We start from the raw sequence: 16,221 nt of genomic DNA, 5'->3' as shown, positions 1-16,221 counted from the left end.
GTCGCGTGAGTGTTCTCGCGTGGGTGTTCTCGCGTGGGGTGTTGTCGGCGTGGTGTTGTCGCGTGGTTGTCGGCGTGTGATTCTCGGCGTAGTTCTTGTCGCGTGGGGTTGTCGCGTGGGGTGTTGTCGCGTGGGGTGTTACCGCGTGGTGTTGTCGCGTGGGGTTGTCACGTGGTGTTCTCGCGTGGTGTTGTCGCGTGGGGTTGTCGCGTGGGGTTGTCGCGTGGTGTTGTCGCGTGGGGTTGTCGCGTGGTGTTCTCGCGTGTTCTGTTCGCGTGGGGTTGTCGCGTGGTGTTGTCGCGTGTTCTTGTCGCGTGTTCTTGTCGCGTGTTGTTGTCGCGTGTTCTTGTCGCGTGTTCTTGTCATTGCTAGTGTCTGGCATTGGTATTGGCACTCAAGTTGCCAAGTCTATATGAACCAACTGTGACGATTGCCAGTGGTCATTGGACATAGGAGTGATAGTTGTTTTTCTTAAGTTGTGAATAAATTCGTCCACCTTAAGGTGTTGATTCACATTTCACTCTTAAGTTGCAATCTTCACATACCACTGAAGTGACGGTTCACTTAAGTTGTGAATTTGCATAACGTCGTAAATTTTAAAGTGGCAAGTTCCCAATACCTTAAGTTGGAAGTTCATCTAAGGAACTTACGGGTGGCAGGACCATAACTTAAGTGTAAATTCACTAAGCAACGTTTCACACCCAGTTCACGCCTTAAGGGTGTCATAAATGAGTGAAAGGACCATAATCGTGTGATTCTTCAACTTAAGAGGCCTTTAAGTTGGATTTTTTTGTGAAGGAACCATAACTGATTTAATGAGCCATTCGCGGTTTCACTTTGTATCCGTCTGTACTTAGACATGCATGGCTTAATCTTTGAGACAAGCATATGACTACTGGCAGGATCAACCAGGTAGCGGCGCAACCACGATTGCTTTCGAAGAAGCAAACTGACCGACGCCCGTTCGTCTACTCGATCGTTCGACGAAACACTACACACAGTGGTACACTCGACCGTAGGTCGACCGCAGCACCGACAGGCGTTCTTCACATTGAATCGGCGGTCGATACTGCAGGACCTCCCAAGCAGTGCGTCTCGACGTAGAGGATAATCAACTTGGGCCCCTCTCGACTTGCTAGCACTCGACGGCGCACCGTTGAGCACTTTCCAAAAAGAGATCACACGATCATCATCTATCGTTCCTATGGCTCGGCATAAACTCCGTCTCAATTAGCTCGACACCGTTTTCGGACGAATGTCGCTACCGATCGGCAGCACGTCCTACGCAGTCACGACTAAAATTTGAACCGAAACGAAAGGAATCGCTGACGAGAACGACGTCCAACGTACGGTTGCCTGCACTCTCGAACCCTCGTTAACGAAGCCCCGTCCACTGTCGTACCGATACCGACCCGTTTAAGACTCTTCTGGCTTGCCCCAGGGCCAGTTACTAGCTTAGACGTCTGTCGTCTAGTAGTCTCAACCGTCAATTCCGCGAATCAAAAACCCGGTATATTCCGATAACGTTCGACGCTTCACGATAGCAGCGTGAGTGAGCTTATATATATACAGGGAAAGTCGCTCTCTAGCTCCTCCTATAGCATGAGCTGTATAGAAAAAGATACGAAAATCACTTCGAAACTGCACGAACCGCAGTGGTTTCGTACCGATGTGGCATTTGCAGGTGGCGTTACCAATTATTGTGATGGGTATGCCCGTCTCTCCTAGACCCGATTTCACTAACGTAACTAAACTAGGTCTTTGAATTGAGTAATTCCCACCTCGGTACCTGTTTTACCTCTACGCTCATGAACATGACTAACATAACGCATGAACATCACCACTACACTAGTGCTGCCACGCATTGCTGCGACGTAGCGAGGTCACGTGATAACCCTCCAGGCTCCCAGCGCTGATTCGTTGATTTCCCACCGTCGTGCCTGGAGGGAGGTCACGTGATAACGTCTTATGACGTCGCAGCGCTGGGATAGGTTAGGAATGAGATCGTATTTGAGTGTATGCGTACGCTGGAATTTTGTATTTCTTATTAGAAAGGGTTAGAATTCTTTGCAATTGTTAATTTCAGAAACTANTGCCTACTATTGCTCCGCCGCGAAACTTTTTGCCAGCTACTATGATGCGACTTTCTGCAAAGTTGTCTTGACACATTTCCAAACACAAAAATGACCCAACCGGTTCCACAGGCACTTGAAGCATTTCAATAAAAATATAATGCTAACTAATACGAAATCTATTTACTACCAAATCTTAACTGTTTCTTATATCTCTCTTTCACCTATTATTCGCGACAGTTTCCGTTGTAAACTTCGTCCAAATCTACGTGCAACCATCATACGCTGCAGCGCCATTGCTCTCGGCGGCTCCACTGCTTCACGCTTACACTGAATCATATATTACACTAATAATATATATATATTATTAGTCGTAACTATATTATAGGTAAGCGTGCCAACAGTGGAGCCGCCAAAGAGCGAGCAGAATGGCGGCTTTTGCAGCGTATATGGTTGCCACGATAGGATTTGGAGAATTTACAGAAAACTGTCGGCAATAATAGGTCCTGAAGAGAGTATAGAAACATAAGAATTTGGTAGTAATAGATTTCGTATTTAGTTAAGCATTATATTTATTTTCTATTGAACGCTTCAATGTGCCTGTGAACGGGCACCGGCAGTTAGATGCGATATATATGACTACTAGGCACTTAAGGATCAATGACTACGTAGGCCACTTTAAAAAAAAAAAACCTAACCTAACCCTAACCTAACCTAAACCCTAAACCTAACCTAAACCCTAAACCCTAACCCTAAAAAAAAAATAAATTAAATAATGAAATGAAAGTGCCTAGTAGTCATATCATATCGCATCTAACTGCCGGTTGCGTGAAGCGGTCGCTGTGGCTACGCCACCTGACGGAATATCACGAGTACAAAACAAGACCAATTTTACTTGTAATGCTTTCTAGACGTCCACGAGGCATCTAACTTACGTGCATAATACAAATTATTGCACTCTAGTGCCGAATTTCGGCGAAAAAATGCAAAAAAAGGCTTTTTCTAGAGACGACAGTGCAATTTTGTGGTGAACAATTTGCGGAGGCTTACTGTTGTATGCCTCCTACATAATTGCATAATTATCCAGCCTTTATATAATACAGTGTTTTGATCAAATATTGTTTATAATTCAGAGAACACATGCTATACGATTAAATGAGTGACACATTTTTCTTGCTTCTGCTCGACATTTATGTGCTGTGCCCGATCTAACCCTATCTGTGTGTACGTTCGCTCGTTTTTTTCATGTATTTATGTTTATATATACATATAAATTCACATGCAGTTATAATTCGGAGAAAATTATTGCACAGGTAGAGCATAGTACTTATTGTTACTTGTTTACCGTGTAGAAAGTAATGTGTATGTAGATCATAATAAATTATGTAGATCTACAGTGGGTTTGGTCGTGATGCATCCATGTAACGCTGCGTATATGTCCCTTCCGTTTGTGCGCGCGCGTGCGCGTACATCTCTTCCGTTTGTGTGCGCGTGCGTCCCTTCCATTTGTGTGCGCGCGTGCGTACGTCCCTTTTCGAATCCATTTGTGTGTGCGCGTACATACATCCCTTCCGTTTGTGTGTGCGCGTACATCTCTTCCGTTTGTGTGCGCGTGCGTCCCTTCCATTTGTGTGCGCGCGTGCGTACGTCCCTTTTCGAATCCATTTGTGTGTACCCTTGAGGGTGGGATGGTTGGTAACACACTCCCACTAGTTTCTCCCTTTCTCTCGCTCACTGACGAGCGGGAGAGGTGGTCATCGCTCTTCTCAGTTCTGCGCTGCTGCCCTTGCTCTGCAGCAGGAGGTGAACTCTTTGTTTGCCATCTTTTTCTCGATTATGTTGCCCCTGTTCTCGTCTGTCTCTGCTTCTCGACCACCTTTCACAGTTCGTCAATTCCAATTCTATCAGTCTGCCTCTCGTAACAATGCCTTTCTCGTCTCTCTGGTTATGTTTCACCTCAAGCACTCGTTTGGCTCGGTTTGGTTTGGTTCGGTTCTCTTAGTATGCCTCTCTCGCGTTTTCGTTCTCGCCACCAACACTGCGCGTCTGGGGACTCGCCTGCCTCGCGCAGACAAATCTTCCAGTGAAAGGCTTAGTCTCAATAGATCGCAGTGTGGTGGCTGCTCTACTAGATACGACACCACGACTGGCACCTAGGTCGTCTACGAAGGATTTGGCACCAATACCTTGCATGGGTTGGATATCGTATCGACTCTGTGACTGCCTGCGTACGCGTTCTGCGCCGACAGCAGCGTCCGTGTGCTGCGGCTTTTCCACCGAAGAGCGAATCTCCGCATATTACTGCCTCCCAAGGCAAGTGGCACATAACGGTATCGTCACATTTCTAGGCGGGATTCTGACTTAGAGGCGTTCAGTCATAATCCCCCAGATGGTAGCTTCGCACCACTGACTTTTCGATCAAGCACATGTACCAAATGTCTGAACCTGCGGTTCCTCTCGTACTGAGCAGGATTACTATTGCAACAACATGTCATCAGTAGGGTAAAACTAACCTGTCTCACGACGGTCTAAACCCAGCTCACGTTCCCTAGTTAGTGCCTTTGGTGGGTGAACAATCCAACGATTCGTGAATTCTGCTTCACAATGATATGAAGAGCCGACATCGAAGAATCAAAAAGCAATGTCGCTATGAACGCTTGGCTGCCACAACTTTGTAACTTTTCTGACACTGGTCAAACTGGTGCTAGGCGTGCTGGCAGCACGTGTGCATGGTAAAATCAGATATATAATATTCACTTTTCTCGCAGCATCACGCCATTGGTTTCGCGTTATGCCTATATTAATATAGAGGGAATTGGGCCTCGGTCGTCGGTCGCCGTTGACTGCTAAGATAATTTTTTTCGCCCGTTGGTAAATGGATATATAAAAGGGAGCTTATGTCGGGCTTGACAGGAAGCAACTGGATTTCGAGCAACTGGAAGCGATCGGCAGCGACTAGTTGCGTCCAGTTGCCTACTGTTCTATTTCGAGCAACTAGTGGCGGCCAGTCGCAGGCAGTCGCGTCGCAGTCGACCGACCTAAGCACTGCAGTCGCAGTGAATTGCAGCCAGTTGCTTCCAGTCGAGTCGGCTCGCAAACCCGACATAAGCCCCCCTTAATAGTCACTTTCTCGCCGCATCACGCCATGGGTTTCGCGTTAAGACTATATTAATATACACGGAATTGGGCTTCGGACGTCGGTCGCCGTTGACTGCTAAGATAATTTTCTTCGGCCGTTTTTATACGGTCAAACTAGAGCCGGGCGGGCTGCCAGCCCGTGTGCATGGTAAAATCAGATATATAATAATTATTCACTTTTCTCGCAGAATCACGCACTAACACACTAACGTAGCCAGATTGTGTACTGGCTGTGATACGCAGTGGTGACCTTACATGCAAGGTCTTTCTCCTATTTCTTAAATGATGTCTACTGATGGCGGTAGAAGAAGAAGGAGGACCAGCGAGGGACAGGGGAAGCAAGGGGAAGGACGCGAGGGCATAAAGTAGGTGTTTTGTACCCTACATGCTAGGGCGCTCTCCTAATTATAAACACATGTCAACTGATAAAAGTTCTTAGGGAAATCTATGCTGAGATACCCACTAACCATTTTAAATGCTTATTCATCACAAAATAGAACTCCTCTGGTGAGATTATGCGCATGCGCTAACACACTAACGTAGCTAGATTGTGTACTGGCTGGTATACGCAGTCGGGACCTTACATGCAAGGTTTTCCTTAGATTTCTTAAATAATGTCTACAGAAGGAATGTTATCAAATAAATCTATGCTAGGATAACTCCTCTTCATTTTAAATGCATAATCTTTGCAAAATACGATTTCTCTCGGGAGATATTGCGCATGCGCGCGCACCGTGTTAGGCGTGCAGTGCCGTCTGAGGCAAACTTAATAATATAGCTTCCTGAGGGGGAGAGGGGGTGGGAGACTAAGGAAATGCGGCAGGAAAGATAGCTGAGGGCGGTAGAAGAAGAAGGAGGCTGAGCGAGGGACAAGGGAGGCAAGGGGAATGACGCGAGGGCATAAAGTAGGTGTTTTGTACCCTACATGCTAGGGCGCTCTCCTAATTATAAACACATGTCAACTGATAAAAGTTATTAGGGAAATCTATGCTGAGATCCCCCCTAACCATTTTAAATGCATATTTAGCACAAAATATAACTCCTCTGATGAGATATTGCGCATGCGCTAACACACTAACGTAGCCAGATTGTGTACTGGCTGGTATACGCAGCCGGGACCTTACATGCAAGGTCTTCCTCTTATTTCTTAAATGATGTCTACTGATGGAATGTTATTATATAAACCTATGCTATGATATCCCCTCTTTGTTTTAAATGCATAATCTTTGCAAAATACGATTTCTCTCGGGAAATATTGCGCATGCGCGAGCACCGTGTTAGGCGTGCAGTGCCGTCTGAGGCAAACTTCATAATATAGCTTGCTGCGGGGGAGAGGGGATGGGAGACTGGGGAAAGGCGGCAGAGAAGATAGCTGGCGGCGGTAAAAGAAGAAAGAAGCTGAGCAAGGGACAGGGGAGGCAAAGGGAAGGACGCGAGGGCATAAAGTAGGTGTTTTGTACCCTACATGCTAGGGCGCTCTCCTAATTATAAACACAGGTCTACTGATAAAAGTTTATTAGGGAAATCTATGCTGAGATCCCCTCTAACCATTTTAAATGCATATTCATCACAAAATATAACTCCTCTGGTGAGATATTGCGCATACGCTAACACACTAACGTAGCCAGATTGTGTACTGGCTGGTATACGCACCGGGGACCTTACATGCAAGTTCTTCCTCCGATTTCTTAAATGATGTCAACTGATGAAATGGTATCATATAAATCTATGCTAGGATAACTCCTATTTATTTTAAATGCATAATCTTTGCAAAATACGATTTCTACGGGAGGTATTGCGCATGCGCGCGCACCGTGTTTTTCGTGCAGTGCCGTATGAGGCAAACTTCATAATAGATCTTGCTGAGAGGGAGAGGGAATGGGAGACTGAGGAAAGGCTGCAGGGGAGATAGCTGAGGGCGGTAGAAGAAGAAGGAGGCTGAGCGAGAGACAGTAATGTGTGAAAATGTATGAAAGAGTGAAGAACATACTCGCCACACTCCAACTGTCCAAGGAAGCGACCTATAAACACCATACCGTAGAGGCTACTGTATGTTCCAGGGAGTTTGTCATGCTTGGCGGTATTAATAGGAGGGTAACACAGGTACTTCACTTCTTTCTTCAAGTTTCTGAAAATGGTCCACCTGATGAGAAAGTCCCACAACTCCTGGAGTACTTGCTACAGGCCTGAGATTGGTGTTACTTTTGGTCGTTGTACAAAGCAGGCACAAATGTGACACTTTCAAATTTGTAACCATAAACAGCCAGCTTTTGATTTTATTGACAATTTAACATGTTAAAATATTAACCATTCTGCATCTAATACTCAGTAGAATAATTCAGTAATTAGCAATCATAAACCTAGCAATTTATTTGAAACTCATAAATTTCTGAGCCACAATCATACAGTTTTGTCACAAGCAAGCCATTAATTACCTATATCATGGGTCAATTGAAATGGCAAACAGCAGACTATGCATATTTATTCTACATAACGTTAAGAATAAAATGCTTTCACTATTAATGTTTTTACCTGCACTTAACTGTTAACAAGCTGCAATGCTAGGTTATCTCATAATTTGATATCAAAAACCAAAATGGTAATAGTGAATTAACAAAATATAAGAGTACAACTAAAAACACTTCCATCTAGACTAGTGTTTGCTCAGGACATCTTTGAGAGCTTTGCATGACCGCAGACAATGCTGGTAGCACACCTCGAATGCACTCACGTCAGAATCCTGAAATAGAAACGTTGGAATGCAGTTATATTATCACAGTTATTGCAAGCTTGTAAGCTTGCAAAGTAAGTGAACGTGCACATTGCTGTAACATCGCCTTCTGCAGTTAGAGGCCTCTATTCAATAATTCTCAATTTTGACTTGGGTTCTGATGTAACAAACAAGTAGGCAAATGTTTTCACCACTCACATAGTACGGGTCGTGTACAATTTTAACTCCTTCTGGATCGTAATCTCCGAGCATCAGCAATTTGGCAGTGGAGTTTTCCGGCATCATTCGACGCAGATCGCTACAGAATAGAACGTTTACCACAAATATAGTAGAGACTAAACACCTGCTGTCAGAAACACATAGACGTCACTATTATAACTCTAAAATTTCATAACTTTTGCATGCCACTTCGAACAAAGCGTCAAATGTTATGACATTGTTTATTTATGCTTCTGACAATGAGCCCCATAACTGATATACGTATGAAGGTACTGATCCCAAAATGATGAAAATAAATGCCTGTCAACTACAACTAGGAAAGTATTAGTTAGGCAAGTACAATACTAGTAATAGCATAGAAGATGAGTTGGAGTTGTAGAGAAATGCATATATGCAGCTTACCTATAGAAGGAAGTGTCGGTGTTGACTGTATTAATGTTTTGTTATTTTACCAAAACTTCATATAACCAAGTTCAAAAAAGGATTGGAGCTACGTGTTTAATAATACTAGCTGTTTAAGAAAAATTTTCAAGTACAAATCTGAACCTTCACCTCATGTTGTCATGGTCCATTCCTACAATGTAGTCAAATTCAGTGAAATCGGCTTCTGTAACCTTTTCGGGAGTAAAATGATTTTGTTAATTATCATATCCTAACATTTGCATATACTGAATTTAATTCAAAGCATTTTACTATACTCTAACTTCATATAACTAAGTTCATCTGTTTGTAATAATCCAATAAACTGGGACCATTTACAGACCACACCTCCATCTGGTGGTCAGTAATCGAATCACTGCCATAATCGTAGTGATCAAGACATCTGACAGATGTCAAAACGTTTATGGTATATTATTCTTGTTTGATTAAAAATATCTTATATAAAATAACATGAATACGTGCCATTCGTGCTTTACATGTTGTGGGCACCCCATGTTTTTCAAGGACCATTCTAGCCCTCCTATCCGGTGGTTTTCCTACATGCCATGGTCCCATCGCTCCACTATCTATCTTCCACTGCAGAGAAAAGTACACAAAATGAATAGATAACATGAAGCGTGCATAGCAGTCAAGCAGTTTACAAGAGTAAATACATAGGGAATGTATGAAACCGACCAAATGCACTACACTGGGTGAAGCTGGCACCTAACCTAGCATCACCTATAACCTACAAGAGTTTTACTAGAGCCATTTGGTTGGATTATTCATCAAATCCAACCATAAATGTTCAGTAAAACATTCTCACACATAGCGGATATGCTAGCATGTCTGTGAAATATTTATTTAGGGCAAATTTGTTATGAAAAATGCATGATATTATTGTGAGTGAGAAAAAGCAAATCTACTAGTGCCCATTGTGTAAATCGACCAGTGCAGTAGTAGTATATAGTAGTACTACTACTAGTAGGTAGTACCTTATTTGCTTCTCCCATTTGTTCCACTTGCTGAACATAAATAGCCTCTGCGATCGGAGACCTGCAGATGTTGCCTAATAGAGTAGAAATAATATTAACATCATCATCAACAACAGCAACAACGACGACGGCGACGGCGACAACGACGACGACGACAACAACAACACACCAACACAACAGCGTCAGCTGATCACCGATTATCACAACAAAAACCGCAAGGACAACCAATAATAAAAGAATAATCGACCGCCCTGGTCGCTAGATAGACATTTGTTCATAAACATAGTGCCATAGGTCTGGCGACAAGACTGTGGAAAATAAAATACATTATACAGTACTGTAACTGAGTACAGCACCAGGCTCAGTGATAGCGCTAGTAGTACTATAGCCCTGCGGATAGCTGCCGCAGGTAAGTACTAGAGCCTCATCCCAGGCAGCTATCGCGGGGCTCCCTATCGCAGGGTCAGGGCCAATGGATAGAGACATGGGTCCAATAAAACCAATGTGCCGTCCCCGACCCTAACTAATTTTACCCTAAACCCTAACTCTAAAACCTAACCCTTAACCCATACCCTGTACCATACCCCTAACCTATTATATTGAATATGAATCATTGATATTGTTACTTGATGTTAAATGACATTGAGTGTATTGGACCCATGTTCTCTATCCTTGAACCGCAAGTGCAGGGCTATCGCAGTTAACCGCGGCCCGGCGGGCACGCTCGCGCGGACTACCTATCGCACGGTCAGTGCTTATCGCAGCTAGCCGCGGCGGCGCAGCTTATCGCGGGCTATAGTACTAGACTAAGGCTCAGGCTGGCTGTAAAACGATGGTTGTTTTTATCAGTTAACAGTTTTACTATTGACACGATAAGCTACAACAATCATTTAATCGTCAGAGAACATTACATAATTCACGGTAAAGGTGGTTTGGCACATTGTCTGCCTGGTAAAAATGAAGTACGATGGACACCTTACATCAAAATTTATCCGAAGGCAAGATGAAAACACAGACTCTTTCTGCGTCGCTGCCATGTTGAAAACTGAACTGCCGTTATGCTGCCATCTTAGGTGGCTACAACAGTTACGCCTCCGCAAATTGGTTCCGAAGATTGCCACTATTTCGTCTCTCGAAAAGGCCTTGTGTTTGGCATGGTTATTCGGCCGTATCCGGCACTAGAGTGCATAATTTGCATTCATGCACGCGATTAGATGCCTGCGGCGTGGGGCGGGCTAGAAGCATTTAGAAGTAAAATTGGGTCTTGACTGTATCTTGCGGACATTCAGTTGAGGACAGTCAGGTGGCCGGGTATGCCACAGCGCCGGTTGCGCACTGTCCCCCGCGCCTATAATATATGATATTTATATTGATATATTGTTATATATTCTAGTATATATATTTTATATATCATACTATAGACTATTTATTTATATTATATATATATTTATAGAGATCAGTGCGCGCTGGCATTTACGCTGTCGTTTGAAATGTGGGTCGCTGTATCGCATCATAGAGCTTGGCAAAGTTTTGCAGCGGAATACCGATTAATCTGTAGTATTTGACATCGATAAAGTGTATGTTGTGGTATTGCAGAATAACGTAGTGAGTATTTTTAATCTATGTCTGTTCGATGCTTAGTTCAGGCCTGCCGCCTACGGACGCCCCTACTAGTTGTTCACCAACTTTACTGTGCGCAGTATCTCACGCAAATAAAAATGCATTTGTTTGAAATTATAGGTTTCAAATAGAGATTGAATATTCTTCGCCAGTGAGGATTGACGCCGAAAAAATGATCCAGCTGCGTGTCTCTCTTAATCATTGGAGGGACCCCTGATGATGTAGCACTCCTTACTTTAAACTCTCGTCAGTGATGGGTTGGGGGTCTATATCAGCATACAGGTGCGGGTGTCTATATTCAAGCACGGTACGGGGAGTTAGCGGTAGGCATCTTGCTAATATATTGACTAAGTCGCTCGTCAAGAAACTCATTTCCAGAGAGTATAGCTAAGACAGTGTCTATAGGCATCTAGAATATTTATGCCAAATTGATCTCCCGTCTGGCGTTGAATCATGGGTGAATATTGGAGTTTATTGACGCCAGATTGTCAAATATAGTAGGAATGCCAAATATTGCGCGCGGATGAATTACACAATGGATCAAATATTTCTAAATTCTAGACACCTCATAGACCGATTGTCTTAGCTAGTCTATGTTGAATATTCGAGTTTATTGCATGTGCGTTAGTAATATATTAGAAATATATGCGTTACCCGTAATTCTGTCGGACTGGCTTGAATATTAGACACCCCCCACTACAGGTGTGTGAACAACAGTGATAGGGCGTCCGGGATCACTGATCTCCTACTATGACTAACGCTAACTAATACGTTGGTTCATGTAGAGAGCAGTTGCGTCGGATAAGCGGCCAGGCCTGCATGGCATCGACAGAAATTATTACAATACTCACCAGCTATTCGCTTACACAAGTATAACACGTTATTTCACTGTTAAAATAAACTATACCGATTCCATGCTCTAATGCTCCGCCGGAACTTTGCCCAGCTCTACTATGATGCGACTTTGCGTGCAAGTTGTCTGAACAGCATTTTCAAACACAAACATGACCACCCCGGCGTCCACAGGCACTTGAAGCATTTCATTAATATAATGCCATAACCTAAATACGGAAATCTATTTACCTACCAAATTACGTAGATGTTTTCTATACTCTCTTTCACCTATTATGTGCGACAGTTCCATGGTGAAATTCCGTCAAATACCTACGTGCAACCATATCCCTGCAGGCGCCATTGACTCGCCGCGGCTCATGTTGCACGCTTTACACTAATTATATATTACATATAAATATATATATATTATTAGTGTTAATACGATATTAGTGTAAGCGATAGCAACAGTGAAGAGCCGCGAGGAGCCAATGGCGGCTGCAGGTCGTATATGTTGCACGTAGATTGGACGGAACTTTACGCAACTGTCGGCCAATAATAGGTTGAAAGCAGAGTATCCGAAACATTAGAATTTGCGGTTAGTAAATAGATTGTCCCGTATTTAGTTAGCTTATATGTTTATTGCAACGCTTCAAGTGCCTGTGACGGGCACCGGCAGTAGAGGACGACTATGATATGACTCTAGGCACTTGGATATGACCTACTAGGCACTTTAAAAAAAACACACCTAACCCTAACCCTAACCTACCTAAACCCTAAACTAACCTACCCCTACCCTAACCCTAAAAAAAAAAAAAATTAAATTATTAAAGTGCCTAGTATCATATCATAGTCGCATCTAACCTGCCGGTTGCGTGAGCCGGTCGCGCTGTCGGGCTACGCACCTGACGGGCAATATCACGAGTACAAAACAGACAATTTTGCTGTGGTTCATGCCTTTTCTAGACGTCACGAGGCATCTAAACTTGCGTGCTAATACAAATTATTGCCACGGTCTAGTGCCGAAGTTCGGGCGAAAAAAAATGCCAAAAGGCCTGTTCTAGAGCGACAGGGCAATTTTGTGCTCCGGTGAACATTCTGGCGGAGGCTTCTGTTGGGTGCCTCCGGACTCAGTTGCATAATTAGACCGCCTTTATTTAATACAGTGTTTGATCAAACTATTGTTTATAATTCGCGAGACACATGCTCAATCGATTAATGAGGTTGACCAATCTTTCTTGCCTTCCTGCTCCGACATTCTATGTTGCTGTGCCCATCTAACCTATCATGTTGTGTACGTTACGCTGGTTTATTTCATGAGGTATTACTATGCTATATACTATTCATATAAATTTCACATGCAGTGATAATTCGGAGAATAATTATTGCCACAGGTAGAGCATAGTACTTTACTGTTACTTGCTTTACCGTGTAGAAAGTAATGTGTATGTAGATCATGAATAAATTTTGGTAGATCCTACAGTGGGTGGTCGTGATGCTTCACAGTGTTAACGCTGCGTATATGATCGCCTTCCGTTTGTGCGCAGCGTCGGTGCGCGTCAGCTCCTTCCGTTTGTGTGCGCCAGTGCGTCCCTTTCGATTTGTGTGGCGCGCGCTGCGTCGTCTCTTTTCGAATCCATTTGTGTGTGCGCGTACATACCATGCCCTTCCGTTTTGTGTGGTGCGCGTACATCTCTTCCGTTTGTGTGCGCGTGCGTCCCTTCCATTTGTGTGCGCGCGTGCGTACGTCCCTTTTCGAATCCATTTGTGTGCGCGCGTACATACATCCCTTCCGTTTGTGTGTGCACGTACATCCCTTCCATTTGTGTGATCGCGTGCGTACATCTCTTCCGTTTGTGTACGCGCGTGCGTACGTCCCTTCCATTTGTGTGCGCGCGTGCGTACGTCCCTTCCATTTGTGTGCGCGCGTGCGTACGTCCCTTCCATTTGTGTGCGCGCGTACATCTCTTCCGTTTATGTACGCGCGTACATACATCCCTTCCGTTTGTGAGTGCGCGTACACCTCTTCTGTTTGTGTGCGCGTGCGTACGTCCATTCCATTTGTGTGCGCGCGTGCGTAGGACCCTTCCGTTTGTGTGCGCGCGTACATACATCCCTTCCGTTTTTGTGTGCGCGTACATCTCTTCCGTTTGTGAGTGCGCGTACATCTCTTCCATTTGTGTGCGCGCGTGCGTACGTCCCTTCCATTTGTGTGCGCGCGTGCGTACGTCCATTCCATTTGTGTGCGCGCGTGCGTACGACCCTTCCGTTTGTGTGTGCACGTACGTCCCTTCCATTTGTGTGCGCGCGTGCGTACGTCCCTTCCATTTGTACGTGCGCGAGTGCGTACGCTCCTTCCGTTTGCAACATGTGTACACATTGTTTTCATGTACTACACTTGTATTACATGTGTTGCACGTGTATTACACGCGTGCAACGCGTGCACACATTTTTTTTTTTTTATGTACAACATTGTATTAAATCACTGAATTACATAAAATCGCTGGTTACGAGATTTTGAAATCGTTGGTTACAAGATTCTGAAATCGTTGGTTACGAAATTTTGAAATCGTTGATTACAAGATTTTGAAATCGTTGGTTACGGTTGCTTACAGGCCATTTCCAGGTCTATGTCTATCCGTAACCAACGATACCAAGAACGGCAGCCGTTGGTTACGGAATGTTCCTAGCCGTTGCTAACTACCACTACTGCTGCTGTATCGAGGGAGTCAGCCAGCTCCGCGGAGAAGAGAAGAGTCAGAGAGACATCTACGACGAGCGGTCGAGCCGAACTAGCAGATGGTTCGACCAACTAACTAATCAATTGTCTTTTGAGTGGCAAGTGGCCCTTCGGCAGGGCTGGAGGCCGTTGGAGGAAAAAATCGTTGGTTACGGATATACGACTTTTGAAGGTGGGATGGTGGATAACACACTCCTATGAATTAGTAGCACGATTTTACCCGGCGCAGCGGGTACCCACAGCTAGTAGCGCATAAATCTGTAGTTATTTGACATGAATAAAGTGTATGTTGTGTATGCGAATAACAGTGTGAGTATTTTTAATTAATTTCTGTTCGATGCTTATTCAGGCCTGCCGCCTACGGACGCCCCTACTGTTGTTCACCACCTATACGTGCGCAGTATCTCACGAAATAAAAATACATTTGTTGAAATTATAGGTTTAAAATAGAGATTGAATATTCTTCGCAGTGGATTGACGCGAAAAAATGAATCCAGCTGTCTCTCTTTAATCATTAGAGGGACCCTGAATGATGTAGCACTCATTAAATTTAAATCTGTCAGTAGATGGCGTTGGGTGTCCTATATCACATACAGGTGGGGTGTCTATATTCAAGCCGGTACGGGAGATTACGGTAGGCATATATTTGCTAATATATTGACTTATCGTGCGTCAATAAACTCAATATTCACAGAGAGTATAGCTAAGACATGTGTCTATAGGCATCTAGAATATATTATGCAAATGATCTCCCGTACTGGCTTGAATCTGTGAATATTGAGTTTATTGACGCACGATTAGTCAATATATTAGAAAATGCCAAATATATGCGCGCGGAAGTGAATTACACATGATTAAATTTCTAAAATTCTAGACACCTATAGACACATGTCTTAGCTATACTCTATGTGAATATTGAGTTTATTGATGCGCGATTAGTCAATATATTAGCAAATATATGCGTACCGTAATCTGTCGTACTGGCTTGAATATATAGACACCGCCATACAGGTGGTGAACAACAATAAAGGGCGTCCATCACTGATCTCTACTATACTAACGCTAACTAACTACGTTAGTATAGTAGAGATCAGTGGCGTCCATAAGCGACAGGCCTGCATAAGCATCGAACAGAAATTAATTAAAAATACTCACACAGCTACTTCGCTTACACAATATACACGTTATTCCTGTTAAATAACTACAGATTCATGCTCTATGCTCCGCGCGAAACTTTTGCCAGCTCTATGATGCGACTTTCTGCAAAGTTGTCTGAACACATTTCAAACACAAAAATGACCAACCGGTCCACAGGCACTTGAAGCATTTCAATAAAATATAATGCTAACTAAATACGAAATCTATTTACTACCAAATTCTTAATGTTTGTATGCGTACATCCCTTCCATTTGTGTGCGCGCGTGCGTACGACCCTTCCGTTTGTGTGTGCACGTA

At 43.8% G+C, this 16,221-nt stretch overlaps 1 protein-coding gene and 1 long non-coding RNA gene across 2 annotated transcripts in view; both read right to left on the bottom strand.

Annotated features, from left to right (window-relative positions):
* Positions 1-4,394: 4,394 nt before the first annotated feature.
* LOC106816335 overlaps positions 4,395-16,221 on the bottom strand; it is a 12,889-nt gene continuing 1,062 nt past the window's right edge. The window contains exons 2-3 of the long non-coding RNA XR_001394874.1: positions 12,775-12,780; positions 4,395-4,600 (exon numbers count right to left, since the gene is read on the bottom strand). This is a non-coding gene — a long non-coding RNA (uncharacterized LOC106816335). The remainder of the gene's footprint in view (positions 4,601-12,774; positions 12,781-16,221) is intronic.
* Positions 7,461-10,653, bottom strand: LOC106816334 (low molecular weight phosphotyrosine protein phosphatase 1-like). Its single transcript, XM_014820915.1, has 6 exons — positions 10,573-10,653; positions 9,576-9,652; positions 9,064-9,177; positions 8,713-8,774; positions 8,140-8,239; positions 7,461-7,950 (listed from the first exon to the last, which is right to left on the bottom strand). The coding sequence occupies exons 1-6, from the start codon at positions 10,610-10,612 to the stop codon at positions 7,864-7,866; spliced, it is 480 nt and encodes a 159-aa protein (XP_014676401.1). The 5' UTR covers positions 10,613-10,653; the 3' UTR covers positions 7,461-7,863.

This window comes from Priapulus caudatus, unplaced genomic scaffold (genome assembly GCF_000485595.1).
Source record: "Priapulus caudatus unplaced genomic scaffold, Priapulus_caudatus-5.0.1 Scaffold1353, whole genome shotgun sequence".
In the NCBI taxonomy this organism is placed as follows: domain Eukaryota; kingdom Metazoa; phylum Priapulida; class Priapulimorpha; order Priapulimorphida; family Priapulidae; genus Priapulus; species Priapulus caudatus.
Note: the sequence above shows the minus strand (reverse complement) of the source record. Positions and strands in the feature narration are given on the sequence as shown.